Consider the following 16,094-nt stretch of genomic DNA (forward strand, 5'->3'; position numbering starts at 1 on the left):
ATTTAGAATGGGCTCTTCCTAGGCTTGCTGGTGGGACCTAGCAGCAAATCAGGCTGGGATGCTACCCTTAGTAACCTCACGAGCTCAAAGGGAAAACAGACATGGACCCAAACATCCATGGGCTAAATGAAGCATGAGATAAATATCCTAAAGGAATTGCAGGGAAAATGCTGTGGGAAGCCAGAGATGAGAGTGATTTGTTTCAACCAAACAGACTTAAGGAAAGCACCCAAGAAGAGATAGCAGTTGGAGTGGGCCTTAGAGGACAAGAAGCATTTGGAATGGGGTGGGAATAGGAGGCAGAGAAAACAATGTGAGCCAAGGCTTGAAGGTGGGGTGACATGGGACCTTCAGGAATTAGTAAATTTTGTTGTGGTTGGAGTAAGGGGCTTTGTTCTGGAAGCAAGTTAGACTTGAGTTGAAGTTGGCAAAGTAGGTTGGGATTTGGATTTGGGCATAGACATTACTTGGAGGGAAGGTTTAGAAACATCATTGCAGCCTTCTGGCCTGATGAGTTTGCAAATAGCACACTATTTAGAAAAGAAAAGTTAAACTATTTAGGGATGGAAAAAAATGTCTATTTTTTTTCTGATAAACACAATCGCTTTCCATGTCTAATGAACTTGAAGTGGGCTCTGTGTTGACTGTGTGAGTGGCACGAGGCAGCCAGGTGATGAGGCCACAAGGGAAGCAGAAGCAAACTTCCTACGCCCCAGCCTGAGAAGGTGTGTCCAGGGCAAGAAGTGGAGGACCTGGGAATCTATACTGGGTCTGGGCTGGGATGGCACTGGAGTCTGTGGCCCGAGAGGACATTTATTGGAACTGGAGCCCCAGAAGACACACCCAGGACCAGCACAGGGAGGCCTCGAGGGGGCAGATTGAGTACTTTCTCATGGCAGAGCTGTGTGGCCATGGAGTGGCTGCTTTGGGAAGTAGTGAGTTTCCTGTCAATGGAGACACCCATTTGTTGGGTTTTAAGCATCAGATAAAGATCAGCTTCCATAACCCCTGAGATCCTTTGGGCCCCAAGATTTGGAGCTCACTAAGGTTCTCTAAAGGAGCCCTGGTTGTGCAATGGTTAAGCCCTTGGCTGCTAACCGAAAGATTGGTGGATCAAACCCACCAGTCTGCTCCATGGGAGAAAGGCATGGGAATCTGCTTCCTTAAAGATTTACAGCCTTGGAAACCCCTAGGTGCAGTTCTACTCTGTCCTATAGGTCACTATGAGTTGGAATTGACCAGAAGGCAATTTTTTTTTTTTTTTGATTAAGGTTCTCGAAAGGAGCCCTGGGGGTGCAAGAGTTAAGTGCTCAGCTGCTAACTGAAAGGTCAGTGGTTTGAACCCCCCCCAGTGGCTCTTCAGGAGAAAGACCGGGTGAATCTACTCCTGTAAAGATTAAAAACCTGTTGCAGTCAAGTCAATTTCGACTCATAGTGACCCTGTGGGGCATTTTCCCTCACACATCCTTTAGGATGTTTATCTCTTGCTTTATTCATCCCAGGGACATTTGGGTCCATGTCTGCTCTCCCTTCCAGCTGGGGAGGTTCCTGAGGGCAGCATCCCAGCCTGATTTGCCTAGGAAGGGCCCACTCTAAGTGAGGCTGAATGAGGGAGGGGAGGAAGAAGCAAAAGAGCCCAGTGCTCACCCTGGACCTTGAGAAATCTGCAAGAAGTAGGGAAAAGAGGAAGGCCCTGGGCTCGACCAGCAGAAGGCTAGGAAGAAGAAAGGTCATCTGGCCTTTGTCTTCCCAAATACAAGAGAAATGATAAGGCCTGGAGCATAAAACTCCACTTCTGGAGGATGAAGAACTGGGGCCCAGTAGTCAGGAACCTAGTAGTCTAGGACCACCTGAATGATAAGATCCCAATGGGGGGATGGGCAGGAGGCCACCCTCTCTGGGAAGCCCCAGGACCTGCTTGGCTCTGCCTGCCTGTGTAATCGGCAGATCCTGATGTGGAGAAGAGGGAGCAGGAGTTCCAGAAACAAAACACCATCCCCAGGCAGCCAAACTCCATGGGCTTCTTCTAGGTGGTCCATCGTGGGGTCCAACTGTCTGGTCCTAGTATAGGGCCTGGAAGTGGAAAAGGCAGGGAGACCCATTAACCCCTGAGGGAATGCAAGCCCCTTGGCTCCCAAGGGGCCCTGATAGGGGGTACAAAGGGAGGAGTCCCATCCTCAAGTACCCAGCATGAGAGTGGAGGGGCATCCCAGGTTGCTCACAGTTTACTTCCTTTCAGACTGACTTTCTGACTCTGTCAAGATTAAGGCCCAGAAAAACTCTATGGGGCAGTTCTACTTTGTCACATGGGATCACTGTGAGTTGGAATCGACTTGCTAGCACCGAACGACAACAAGGCTCTCTAAGTGGCCAGGGGAAGAAAGGGACCTCCTGATCAGTCATTGCTGGAAAAGTTTCTCCTGGACGGAAACCACAGTTTCGTTTCCCTGGGGCTTCCCCTGCTCTTCCACAGCCCGGCAGGAGCATCTCTGTAAACATAATAGGGAGAGATGAGTCATTTGTACTTTGCAAATTTCTTCTTGGAAGCCCTTTGATTCCACTGCAAACCATTTTGGCCCAGGCAGGGGCACAGTCTGAAGTGCCAAATGAATCATGAGCATGGCCTTGTCCATGTCTGTGGTACTTTCTGATGAATAATAGTGCTCTGACATCACTTATCCTCCCAGTGACCCTGGGAAGCATCCCTGGTGCTGTTGGCAGAGCCAGGTCATGGTACCTATCCCTGTTTATTAGATTCCATGGGCATTTATGTCACATCTGCTCAGAGCTGAGCACTGGGCCAGGAGCTGCGGCCACAAAAATGAGAAAGACACAGCCCCATCCTGATGAAGCTCACAATCTGGTTGGGGAATGAGGGCCCTAAACAGGTGCACAACACAGAGTGATAGGTGCAGTGATAGGGACATCACTTAGGTGGTGTAGGAACACAGAGGAGAGAGGACTCCTCAGCCACCCAGGGAAGGGGAGATCAGGGAGGGCTTCCTGGAAGAGGGAGGCCATTCAGAATTTTTGGCAGGGCGTCCCTGTACATAAATTAACAGAAGCACTTTGTAGATTCTGGAGTACTTTTGTAAGCATCATTCATAGTCCCTTCATTCAGCACTTTTTGTTTTCAAATTTGTTTCATCTTTATTTAGTTTAGTAGAGATGAAATGCCAAAACCCAGATTTTAGTTTGTTTTTTACTCTTTTTTTTTAATAAAAATTTTATTTTGAGATAATTGTAGATTCACATGCAGTTGTAAGAAATAATACAGAGGGATCTTATATACCCTTCACCCAGTTTCCCCCAATGGTCACATCTTGCAAAACTATAGTACAGCATCACAAGCGGGGTATTGATGTTGATATGGTCAAGATACAGAACATTTTCATCCCTTGTATTTCCCTTTTCAGCAAACACTTCAAAAGTGTTTATTTGTGAGTCCTGGAGACTCACAAAATGAAGAGAAAAAGGCCTGCCCTCAAGGACTTGCCATTCTTATCATTCCCTCTGTGCCTTCTCACGACCTTGTGAGGTAGGTCATAGATCCCCTCATTACAGGTGAGAAAACCAGCTGAGAATGAGAGGTGACTGGCCCAGTTTCATACAGCAGGAACTTGGCCATGTCAGACTTGGACTCTGTCCTCCTGATTTGCCCTGTCATACTGCCCCTCCACCACCACCCCATGACTTTCAGGCCTCTGGTTTCATGGGCTGGGGTTAAAATGGGCAACACCTTCACCATCCCATAGAGCAAAGCCAAAGCCTGGCCTGGCCACATCAGGAAGAACCCCATTCACATGGTGAGGACCCCAGTGTTTGGCCCATGTCAGGCTCAGACCCTGGTGTAGTCTCAGAGCTGGAAGCACCTCACAGTTCTGGCCTATCCTCCTCATTTGACAGATGGAGCTGCTGAGGCCCCCAGAGAGGAAGCGCCTGCCTAAGGTTGTGTGAGCCTCCGAGGCAGAGTCAGGTCACCAGGCTCCCGGCCAATCAATTTAATCCACTGTAATCAAGAAAGAACTGCTTCTTAACATGTGCTTTGCCAGGTAGAGTTTTTGTGTACCCAGATATAAAAAATGTGGAGCATTCGTCTTCCTTGCTTGCAAATTCAGGGGTCTTTTCCCAGCTGGGGAGACTCTGGTGGTACAGTGGTTCAGTGTTATAGCTGCTAACCAAAGGGCCAGCAGTTCGAATCCACCAGGTGCTCCTTGGAAACCCCACGGGGCAGTTCTTCTCTGTCCTGTAGGGTCTCTACAAGTCAGAACCTACTCAATGGCAACGGGTTTTAGGTTTCCCAGTTGGAGGAGTCAAGTTCAGCTTGAACATGGAAGAGGGAGGAGGGCATCCCACTGTTATAGATGTCTGAGCTGTACCCTTGGGCTGGTCTTGAAGTCTTCTCAAATTCTAACTCTGCTATGGAGTAACAGACAGGCACCGAGCTTGGAGTTGGCATACCTGGGCTCCCCTCTCTGAGCTCTGTTTCTGCGTCTGCCCACACCCCAGTCTGCTGCGGAAGGGACAGGATTCCAAAAGACATGATGGGCTTGCAAGGACTTTGCATCAGGGATGAGCTAAGCAAATGAGGCCTTATGCTTCTTGTGTTTGGCACTTTAGAGTCCCTCCAGGTGGAGGGACAATGGCCTTCTGTGGTGGGGCAGGGGCACAAGGAAGAGGGGACAAGGGAGCAAACTCGTGGTTGTCTCAGCATCTTGGATTCTCTCATTATTCCCCGGGATTTGTTGGGTAGCTGATTAATGCTGGTAAGCAGTACCACAAGTCAAATATGTGCTGTTTGGGGTATTTATTTATTTATTTACTTTATGGAGAATTTCAGAACTAGACAGAATAGTCTAATCAACCTCCAAGTACTCACCATATTTCAACAGATTCAACAATTATCACCAACTTACAGTTGGTCTTGCTTCATTGATACTCCTGCTCCCCCCACAAGCCCACTTTATTTTTAACAGCTTTGTTGAAGTATACTTTTTAATACTAGAAAACTGTCTCATTCTAAGTGTACAAGTCAATGATTTTTAATAAATTTATAGAGTTGTGAACCATCACCACAGTCCAGTTTTAGAACAGTTCCATCGCTCCAGAAAGATCTTTGGTGCCCGTTTATAGTTAATCCTTGTTCACACCCCAGCTCCAGGCAACCATGACTTTGCTTTCTGTGTCTATAGATTTGCCATTTCTGGACAGTCCATATGAGTGGAGTCATGCAATATGTGGTCCTTTGAATTGGTGTCTTTCACTCAATATAGTGCATTTGAGGCTTCTCCACGCTGTAACATATACCAATACTTCATCTCTTTTTATTATTTACTAGCATTCCATTGTATAGATATACCACATTTTGTTAACCCCACTTTATTTTGAAGCATCTTCTATTCTTGAGATGGTCTCTAAACCAGAAAACCAGACAGATCATGGGATGACATCAAGGACATAATACATGAAGAAAGCAAAAAGGTCATTAAAAAGACAGAAAAGAAAGAAAGGACTAAAGTAGATATCAGAAGAGACTGAAACTTGCTCTTGAACATAGAGTAGCTAAAGTGAACAGAGAAAATGATTACATAAAAGAGCTATAACTGAAGATTTTAAAGGGCAGCTCGAGAAGATAAAATAAAGTATTATAATGAAATGTACGAAGACCTGGAGTTAGAAAACCAAAGGGAAGAACACACTCAGCATTTCTCAAGCTGCGAGAGCTGAAGAAAAAATTCAAACCTTGAGTTGTGATACTGAAGGATTCTACTGACAAACTATTGAACAATGTAGGAAGCATCAAAAGAAGATGGAAGGAATACACAGAGCCACTGTACCAAAAAGAATTGGTCAACTTTGAACCATTTCTGGAGGTAGCATATGATCCAGAACCGATGGTATTGAAGGAAGAAGTCCAAGCTGCACTGAAGGCATTGGAGAAAACCAAGGCTGCAGGAATTGACAGAACGCCAATTGAGATGTTTCAACAAACAGATGCAGCCCTGGAGGTGTTCACACATCTATGCCAAGAAATTCTGAAGACAGCTACCCAGCCAACTGAGTGGAAGAGATCCACATTTGTTCCCATTCCAAAGAAAGGTGATCCAACAGAGCGTGGAAATTATCAAAAGACATCGTTAATATCACACGCAAGTAAAATTTTGCTGAAGATAATTCAAAAGTGGGTGCAGTAGTACATCGACAAGGAACTGCCAGAAATTCAATCTGGATTCAGAAGAGGACATGGAATGAGGTATATCATTATTGATGTCAGATGGATCTTGGACGAATGCTGAGAATACCAGAAAGATATTAAAAAAAAAAAAAAAAGAAAGATATTTACCTATGTTTTATTGACTATGCAAAGTCATTCAACTGTGTGAATCATAACAAATTATGGATAACATTGTGAAGAACAGGAATTCCAGAACACTTAATTGTGCTTGTGAGGAACCTGTGCATAGACCAAGAGGCAGTCATTTGAGCAGAACAAGTGGATACTGTGTGGTTTCAAGTCAGCAAAGGTGTATGTCAGGGCTGTATCCTTTCATCATACTTATTCAATCTGTATGCTGAGCAAATAATCCGAGAAGCTGGACTATATGAAGAATGCAGCATCAGGATTGGAGGAAGACTCATTAACAACCAGCAATATGCAGATGACACAACCTTGTTTGCCAAAAGCTAAGAGGACTTGAAGTACTTACTGATGAAGATGAAAGACTACAGCCTTCGGTATGGATTACAACTCTGCATAAAGAAAACAAAAATCCTCACAACTGGACCAATAAGCAACATCATGTTAAACAGAGAAAAGATTGAAGTTGTCAAGGATTTCATTTTACTTGGATCCATAATCAATGCCCACAGAAGCAGCAGTCAAGGAAAAATACAATGCATTGAATTGGGCAAATCTGCTGCAAAAGACCTCTTTGAAGTGTTAAAAAACAAAGATGTCACTTTGATAATAAGGTGTGCCTGACCTAAGCCATGGTATTTTCAATTGCCTATGAATGCGAAAGCTGGACAATGAATAAGGGAGATCGAAGAAGAATTGATGCCTTTCAATTATGGTGTTGGCAAAGAATATTGAATATATACCATGGACTGCCAGAAGAGCTAACAAATTTTTCTTGGAAGAAGTACAGCCAGAATGCTCCTTAGAAGTGAAGATGACGAGACTATCTCATGTACTTTGGACATGTCAGGAGGGACCAGTCCCTGGAGAAGGATATCATGTTTGGTAAAGTACAGGGTCAGCAAAAAAGAGGAAGACCCTCAAGGAGATAGATAACACATTGGCTGCAACAGTGGCCTCAAACACAGCAACAATTGTGAGGATGGCTCAGGACCAGGCAGCGCTTTGTTGTGTTGTACATAGGGTTGCTATGAGTTGGAACCAACTCAATGGCACCTAACAACAACGGCAACATTTTGAAACAAACTCCAGATATCATATTGTCTCATTTGTAAATACTTTGGAATGACTCTTTAAAAATTGAGGCCTTTTAAAAAGCATAACTACAAGACCATTATCACATGTAAGAAGTTAACAAATCCCATAACGTCTTCAAGTATCCAATCATTGTTTGCATTTTCAATTGGCCTATTTCATGTCAATTTTTTTTTTTTTTGCAGTTTGTTCGTTTGTTTGAATCGAGGTCCACATTGTGATCAGTTGACGTGTCTCTAAGTTTCCTTTAACCTATAGATTCCTCCTCCATCTCTCTTTTCTTGCCTTGCAATTAATTTGAATAGGGAATCCATAATGTTGTAATGTGGCCAGTTATAGATGCAAAGACCATCAGCACTGGAAGGAGACTTAGAGATCATCAAGTGACAGTCCTCAGACAGATAGGAAGTAGAGGCACAGTGAAAAGAGGCACTTGCCCCCAGGATCCTACCTCGCCCCAAATGCCTCAGGCATCCAGACCCCTCTGTCTTCTCATTCCCAGGTAATCAGGCCAGACCATGGAGACATACTTTCCTAGTCCATCTTCAGTCCTCCTTTGGGTAGGTGTGCAGGTGGGCAGGTGTTGGGTCCCTCAGGATGGGAGTTGTTGGCTTGGCTGTGGCCGGGCTCCTGAGGGCCATCTGAGGCTCACAGAGAGCCTGGAGGAGCCCAGCAGGTGATGGGGAAGCCTCGTGGCCTGAGCCGGCCTTGCAGCCTTGTCCCCGTACACTGCCTCCCTTTGTGCGCCCCTCCTTCTCACGTGTCTGTGTTTCTTTTCTCCTCCATGCTATGGCAGTGGTGCCCCGTGCTGATGAGACAATACTTGGTGCAGCCCCAGGCAGTCCTTTTCCAGGTAATTTCCTAGGAACCCAAATGACGCCCAGCATACACTTTCCTGGGGGCAAGTGCCTCCTTGAGTCTCTTGCTAGGATTCCTTAACCCCTCATGTTTCTTAGTTTCCAAAGTGCTATCCCCTCCTTATCCTTTATATCTTCACAATCACCCTGGCAGGCAGCAAGGGATTAGAGTCCCCATTTTACTTGTGAGGAAAATGAGGCTAGCTGAACTGCTGTGCCTAAGGTCACACAGGTGAGAAAGAGGCAGAGCTGGGATGAGAACCCATGTTACCACTCCTAGTTCAGTGTTCTTTCTATCGCTGGATCAGAGGCTGTCAATGATGCAGATGGAAATTAATCAGGGAAGTCCCGTCCTCTCCCTATGCCTTAGTTTCTCCATGTTGGGTAAGATGACCCTGAGGATCCTTCTAGCTCTGATATTTGAGAATGCAAGACATGGTGTCTGTGAAGAGGGGGCACACATCTGGGGCTGGTGGTCTTGACTTTGGGGGCTTATAGAAGCCTGTGGCAGGAGATACAGGAAGTTTTATTCCAATTGGTTGCATTGGAGTAGACAGCCTGCGAATTACTGACCTCAGTTCATTTCTCTTTCTGGGTCATGGTTAAGCACAGCACCATTGGGTCCCTGATGGAGAGGGAGCCGAAGCCCAAAATGATATCCAGAGAAAGAGCTTCAAGGGCTTGGAGAAGTAGAAAATGTGAATCACAGGTGTTTTCTGTGATTGTGAATGGCTTTTGGGGCCTATACACCCAAGTGTGGAGGTGCATGTACACATCCACATGAGTGACTCTATGCATGCTTGGGGTTTCTGCACCCCATTACTATAGCTCTTAGCTTCCCAAGTAACTATGGTAAATGGAAGTGAATTGCTACTGTTACCAGGAAAAGAGGCATCAATAATGCCTTCTCTCCCTTTTATCCTCTTTCTCCCTGATCCTCCTTTCTTACTTCCTTCCCATTTTTCTCTGTCATTTTTTTCTATCTCTCCCAGCCTCCACTTTTACAAAGAGCTTGAGGTGACCTACAAAGTAAACAGTTATATGCACTTAAGTTAAGGCTGAAAAATAAAAAAATGTTAAGGAGCATTGTAGAGAAAACAGGATCATTGCACCAGAAACAAAAAATAATATGGTTGTGGCAGTTGAGCACTGGATTTGACTGAGCTTCCTGGCAGCCTAGGCAAAAAGGGATATGCAGTGGTTTCCAATGTTCCAACTGTTCAATCAAAAGCAGAGTAACCATTCATGAGGTGGAAAAAAAATCTTTTTTCTGGTACTGAGTTGTAGAAGGTATTGACAAAGAATATTGAATATTCTAACAGACAGTGTCTCCAAAAGTGAAGAAATGTACTTTGTGTGACATTTCTATTGCCTCCGACAAATGTTGAATGCCTGATATTACATCATAGATCAATGAAGGCACTTCTCCAGAGGCTTTAACTAATATTGGAAAAGGATATTCTGATCACCTGACTTGATAAGGGAGAGAGGTGAAAGAGGAGTTTAATGTATCTCTTGGAGCTCTTGTTCACACATTTCCCAGTTAATTCTTCAGAGACGTGGTTAATGTCCTGGTGCTGGACCACTCATTCATTCATTCAACAAGCACTTAGTGAGCACTAGGGATCTAGTGATGCATCAGCCATGCTCCATGCCCTCCAGGCAACCTAGAGGAGATAGACAAACATGCTATGCGGTGGGATGTATGATGATGAGTTACGTGCAAAATGCCACCAGATATGGAAGCATAGATAGGGAGTGATTATATCTGTGTAGAAGTGTGGGTCTAGGGATGGCTTTACCAAGGAGGGGATATGTGAGCCGGTCTTGTGGACAGTGTAGGAGTTCTGTAATGACTGAGGGGGATGGGTCCTCCAGGCAGAGGTCAGGCAGTCACTGGAATGCCTGAGGCACAGCCAGGTGTAGTGATGTTCCTAGCAACCCGGGAGTAGGAGTCCCCGGGTGGCACAAACAGTTAAGCACTCAACTACTAGCTGAAAGGTTGGCAGTCTGAAACCACCCAGAGACTCCTCAGAAGACAGGCCTGGTGACCTGCTTCCAAAAGATCACAGCCTTGAAAGCCTTATGGAGCAGTTCTATTCTGCACACATGGGGTTGCCGTGAGTTGGAATTGACTCGACAGCGACTAACAATAATGTTTACATTTTACGTAATCACTGTACCTTTGTCAAAACCAAGAAATAAACTTTGGTCCAAGGAGCCCAAGAGATTGGGAAGAACCTTTAAAATCACGGAGAGCCCAAAGGGACAGAACAATGATGAGAACTCATGGAACAATTAAATGCCAAAACTAAATGACGACATCCACTAGCTCATATAGGAGCAGAATAAGAACTGTGGAATCCACACAAGGAAGACAGGCTGGGCTCAAGACCCGCCCAGCGAGGCGGTGATGGTGGGAGGCATAGATGGTGAAGAGCATTGCAGAGCTGGTGTCTGGGTCCCACTGGCCCTCAAGACCCTATTCTTTAGAAAAATTAGGCTCCCTTTACCTTCTGGGGGAAACCCTGGTGGTGTAGTGATCAGCAGTTCAAACCCACTAGATGCTCCTTGGAAACTCTATGGGGCAGTTCTACTCTGTCCTATAGGGTTGCTATGAGTCGGAATCAACTCGACGGCAGTGGATTTGGTTTGGTTTCACCTTCTGGGAGCCAGCAGTGTTGGGTAATCCACCGTATGGGTAACACAAGTTGAATATTTCATGTCTTGAAAAGACGATCAAAGTTTCTAACTTCTGCTGCCCTGCTGAGTGGGAAGTCCCAGCAACTCCAAGCCCAACTGTTGAAGTGACCAGATAAACTTTGTTTGATAATGAATTTATTGACTAAAACAAAATCAAATAGCAAAAAGGCCCTTCCATCTGGAAAGTACAAGTTAAGATGGGGGATATCCCCGCTGGCTACCCTTCTGTAGTTCTCTGAAACCCAGGTTGGCTCTGCTTTCTTGAGGGAAATAGAGGCTTTATCTTGCAGACCTGGCAGGCCAGCCTCTGTCAGAGAGGAGAGGCTGGCATCTAGGAATGGGGAGTGGGGGTAGAGAGGGGTGAAGGGTCACTGACTCTTGGCTGAGATGCTGCCTGGCCCACCTAAATAGGATATTCGTTAGATCATTCATTCATTTGTTCATCTATGTGTTCCTCGTACAAAAGTCAAATTCCAGCATATCTACCTGTTTGTCTTTAGCTCTTCTACCTTCACCCCCCTCTGACTATTGGCATTACCATGTTTCTGGGTTACTCCTGTCCTCTCACCTCTGAGCCTTCCTTCTGCTGTTTCCAGACGTAGGGGTTGGAGATTGCTTCAGACCCAGGTTCACTACAGCCTGCCCCAAGAAACCTTTCCTGATCACCTCTACCTCACAAAAATGACTGGCTCTGTGTTCTTGTCTCTCTCAATTGGTGCTTCTGGGGCCTTGTATATTTTCCCTTGGGGTTTGTGAGTGGAAGTCAAAGAGTGTGTCCGGTCTTAATGTGCTATCTTGCATACAAGAAGGGCTCAATGAATGCTGAATGAGTAGCACAGCACACCTACTATATGCAGACCTTCACTAGGGCATTCAGGAACAGAGAAGAGAGAGGCACTGTCCCTGCAATCAGGGGCCCAGAAACTCCAGAAGACACCATCTAGGAGAAGGGCCCCAAAAGAGATATTTTGACCAATGTCTTTGCATATGACATTGGATGGAAGGAGCTGCTTCTGGTGAGCTTTGTTCCCAAATTCGTTCTTAGCAAATTAGGAGGCTAATGCTGTGACCAAGTATCTTCTGTGGGTGATGAAGTCTAGACAGTGACTTTTCTCAACAGCCCCCTGCTGCAGGGAGTGAAGAACATACTTTTCAAACTTTGCTGGTCATGATCCATGACAAGAAATATATATTCATCTTCGTCTAGTGTACACATGCTCACTTTTAAGTGAATCAAAGATTCGTAAAATAGGACTTACCCTTTCTATATGTGAGGCACTATTATATTTTCTGTTCTATTCCATTCTAATTTCATTTTTTAAAATATTGATTCCAGTAAATTCATTTTACTACCTGTTAATGGGTCATGATCATTAAGGTAATCATCAAGCCTTTGGAGTCAGATGGACCCAGGTTTGAATCCTGGCTCTAGCACCTAGAAGCTGTGTGACCTTAGGCAAGTCACTTCCCCTCTGGAGCCTCTGTTTCTGCATCTGTAAAATGGGAATAACATAGAACATACCTTCTGGGGCTCCTGTGAGAATTAAATGGGATAATACAGGTAAACTCCTGGCACAGAGTAAGTACCGGATGAACATGAGCTTTTGACATGGCTGCAAAGATTGTTGTTATTGCCCTGCCACTGCTTGGTGGGGCCAACAGAGCCAGGGTGGGAGGCAGCGTGGCTTGTGGTGGGATCTCTCCTCAGCAGGTCGCTGTCATTCTCTCATCTATCAGTGAGTAGGCATTTCTTGAGCTCCTATTTTCTTTACTTGAAATAGGATTGGGGGTTGAGTGGGAGGAAGAGACATATCACCAATATTTATAATTTAGTCAGTCCTTGAATGAGAAGATCCAAGTTGGCATCTTCATTGCCTTCTCTGGAGACCATTCTGACAGGGACTTGAATGCCAAGGAAATGACTCATTGCAAGCTCTGATTTCATAAAATGACTTAAAGAAAGGCGCACGACTCTGGGCCAAATGCCTGTGGTTGGTATGAACTAGGTAAATCAAGTGTTTGCAGTTTTCAGCGTACCACTATTTAAAAACACTGGCCAAACTATGGCTCAGTTGGTTTGATGTACAGGGTTTCCGGTGAGAGTTTATGATGAACTGCCCACTGGACTGGGATTCTGCCCTGTGGACCATGGGCAAGGTCAGTGCTGGGTCATGACCTACAGCAAGAAATTTATTTTCTCTCTATCCTTTTGGGCCTCAGTTTGCTCATCTGTGAATGAGGGTTTAGACTGAACAATCTCCAAGTTCCTTTTAACCCTCTTTCCATTTCTTTAGTTTAAAAGCACCCTCTTCGCAAAAAGACTTTTATTTCTGCCTCGCTTTTGGTTACTGATTCCTCCCTCTCTGCATCAGTGGAGGAGGATGGTTGTCTCTGGGCAGGGCCTGGTGAAGGGGGACCTACAGGCCACAAAGAAAGCTAGATGCAAATCTTGGAAAGCTGCCCTGAATCCTGCTTACTTCTTTGCTTGGGGAGAACTCTGGGTTCTGGAGAACTGTCTTGTGCTGAATTTGCCCTCTCCATTCCAGGAGGTCTGTGAACTCCCCTGTGGGCCTTGGCACTGGTGCTTGGCTAGTGCAGTTTGGTGACTGAGCCCAGTACGTGTTGGTGGCATTTGGCTAGGGTGCTTGGGAGTCTATTTGCTAAGATATTTCTGTTCCCTCTTGCAGACCACTGAATATTCAGCCATGGCCTCGCTGGCTGGAGGGCTGGACGACATGAAGGCCAACCTGACCAGCCCCACCCCCGCCGACATTGGGAGCACTGTGCCGGGGCCGCAGTCCTACCCCATCGTGACAGGTGAGGGCATCTGGGGTGTTGGTGATGAGAGGGGCACCCACTGGACCTGCAGAGAGAGAGAATGTGTGTTGGGAAGAATGGCTCTGGTGCTCTTGGACATCACTGGTCATTTTTGTTCTAAAGAGGTCATGAAGTCCTGGAACAGGTCAGACAGGAGACTGCTGGGGTCAGGGGTTATGGTTGTGATGAGACATGGCTGTACAGTGTTTAGATAAAGCTAGTGGAGAAGAAACGTCAAATGGACTGTGAGCTGGAAGGAGTGGCAGGGAAGCCTCATGTCAGAGGGGCTGGGTGATTTCCTGGCCACCTGTGGGTGGGGCCGGGTGTTCTGAAATCAAGGATTTACCCCTCTCCTGAGAAAGACAGCCCTAGCTGGCTTCAGCTTCAAGGATGAGTGGAAATCCTCACAGATCGCTGTTGGCATTTCAGATTTCTAGGCAGAGGTTGAGTCAAGAAGGGCAGGAGGTTTAGGCTGTAAGGTGCTGGGTGTATACAAAGCAGCTGCCTTTCTGCAAGGCCCAGGGCCAACCTCTTTGTCTTCCTAGAGGCTGTCAGTATAATGAGCAAGACTTTTCGGCCCTGCAGGCAGAGTTTGAACCTGTCACTTACTGGCTTTGTAATCTTGGAAAAGTTACATAACAATTCTGGGCTGTGGTTTTTTAATCTGTAAAATGGGAATAATGAGTGGGGCATAGGCAGAAGCTGGGGCCCTGTTTGCAGAGCTGGGCACCACGTATGTGATAGTCAAGTGGCAAGAGTGACTTGGTCCTGTCCACCTGAGGTGGGGGTAGGGGATAGGCAAGAGCCTGGAGTGCAGCTGAAGGTGCCAGCAATGGAACAAGGAGCCTGGAAGCCTCAGTCAGAGAAACCTTTACCAACATTGCAGATGTCCGATGAGGCTCTCTCCCCTGGTGTTGCAATGATAAGACCTCTGACAACACCTCAGTTTATAGATGCAAAACCAAGTCTCAAGGAGGGGGCAGTGACTTGTCCAGTGTAAGGGGTGAGGAGTAGAGTTAGAGCCGATGTTCAATCTCCTGATTTCTGGGTTCTTACTATGTCCAAGGAACTGCAGAAAATTAGGGAGGTGGGGGTGATAGAGTGAAGAGAAGGTGGGACTAGCCCATAGTTACGGTAACTGCTGCTTTATTGAGTATCTGCTGAGTGCCAGGCACTCTGCTAAACGAGCTCATTTTACCCTCAGAGGTAGCTGGAAAAATTCTGAAATAGAGAAATGAGTAAAAATCCTAGCATATTCAAAAACACGTGCTAAAGTTACAGTAATTAAAACTATTTGTTACTGATGTTGTAATAACTAACAAATGGAATGCAATAGAGTCCAGAAGTAGATCCAAGCATATGTAGATGTTTATAAATGTGGCGTTTCAAATCAGTGGAGCAAAGATAAATCACTCGGCTAATGGCGTTGGAAAACTGGGCTTGCTGGATCCTGACTTCACACTTCATATAAAAATATATTACAAGCTGATCAAAACTTTAAATGTAAAAAATGAAGTCCTAATAAAATGAGAGAAAAACATGAGGGAAATTTTTTATTATCCTAGACTGGAAAAGGCCTTTTAAAGTGTGTTCCAAATACAAAAGATGAAGAAAAATATTAAAATGTAAATCTTTTGACAAAGAACAAAATTGGATAGAAAGTGGAACACAGATAACAGAAAGCTAATTTCTTTAATATAAAAAGAAGTTCTAGAAATGAATATGAAAAAACCAGTCTAGTAGAAAAATAGGCAAATGACACAAATAGGTAGTCCATTAAAAAAAAAAATGCAGATGGCCACCAACGTATGAAAGATGTGCACCTGGCTCATAATTTAAAAACTGCAAATTAAAGTGATAACAAAAATCAGCTGGATTCCTATAGACCAATAAAAAGAACTATGAAAAGGAAATCAGGAAATCAATATCTTTTATAATCGCCCCTAAAAAGATGAAATATTTAGAATAAATCTAATTAGAAATGTGAAAGACCTGTATAAGGAAAACTACAAAAGATTACTGCAAGAAACCAAAATACATTTACATAAATGGAAAAACACACCATGCTTATGGTTATGTAGACTCAACATTGTGAAAATGTCAGTTCTACCCAAAGCAATCCACAAACACAATGCAATCCCGATCCAAATACCAACGGCATTCTTTAACAAGATGGAAGAAAACTAATTAACTTTATATGGAAAGAGGCCCCAGATAAGTAAAACACTATTGAAGAAGAAGAACAAAGTAGGAGGCCTCGCACT

General features: G+C 45.0%; 1 protein-coding gene across 4 annotated transcripts in view; it reads left to right on the top strand.

Moving 5' to 3' along the window:
• Positions 1–16,094, top strand: part of PAX5 (paired box 5) — a 200,154-nt gene that overhangs the window by 99,476 nt on the left and 84,584 nt on the right. For 2 of the 4 annotated variants that reach the window (XM_064291723.1, XM_023545128.2), the window contains exons 7-8: positions 8,250–8,306; positions 13,701–13,830. In XM_064291723.1, the coding sequence (XP_064147793.1) occupies positions 8,250–8,306; positions 13,701–13,830 (187 nt within the window). The remainder of the gene's footprint in view (positions 1–8,249; positions 8,307–13,700; positions 13,831–16,094) is intronic. The other 2 variants (XM_064291725.1, XM_010587822.3) reach the window with 1 other exon arrangement.

The sequence above is a fragment of the Loxodonta africana genome, chromosome 9 (genome assembly GCF_030014295.1).
Source record: "Loxodonta africana isolate mLoxAfr1 chromosome 9, mLoxAfr1.hap2, whole genome shotgun sequence".
In the NCBI taxonomy this organism is placed as follows: domain Eukaryota; kingdom Metazoa; phylum Chordata; class Mammalia; order Proboscidea; family Elephantidae; genus Loxodonta; species Loxodonta africana.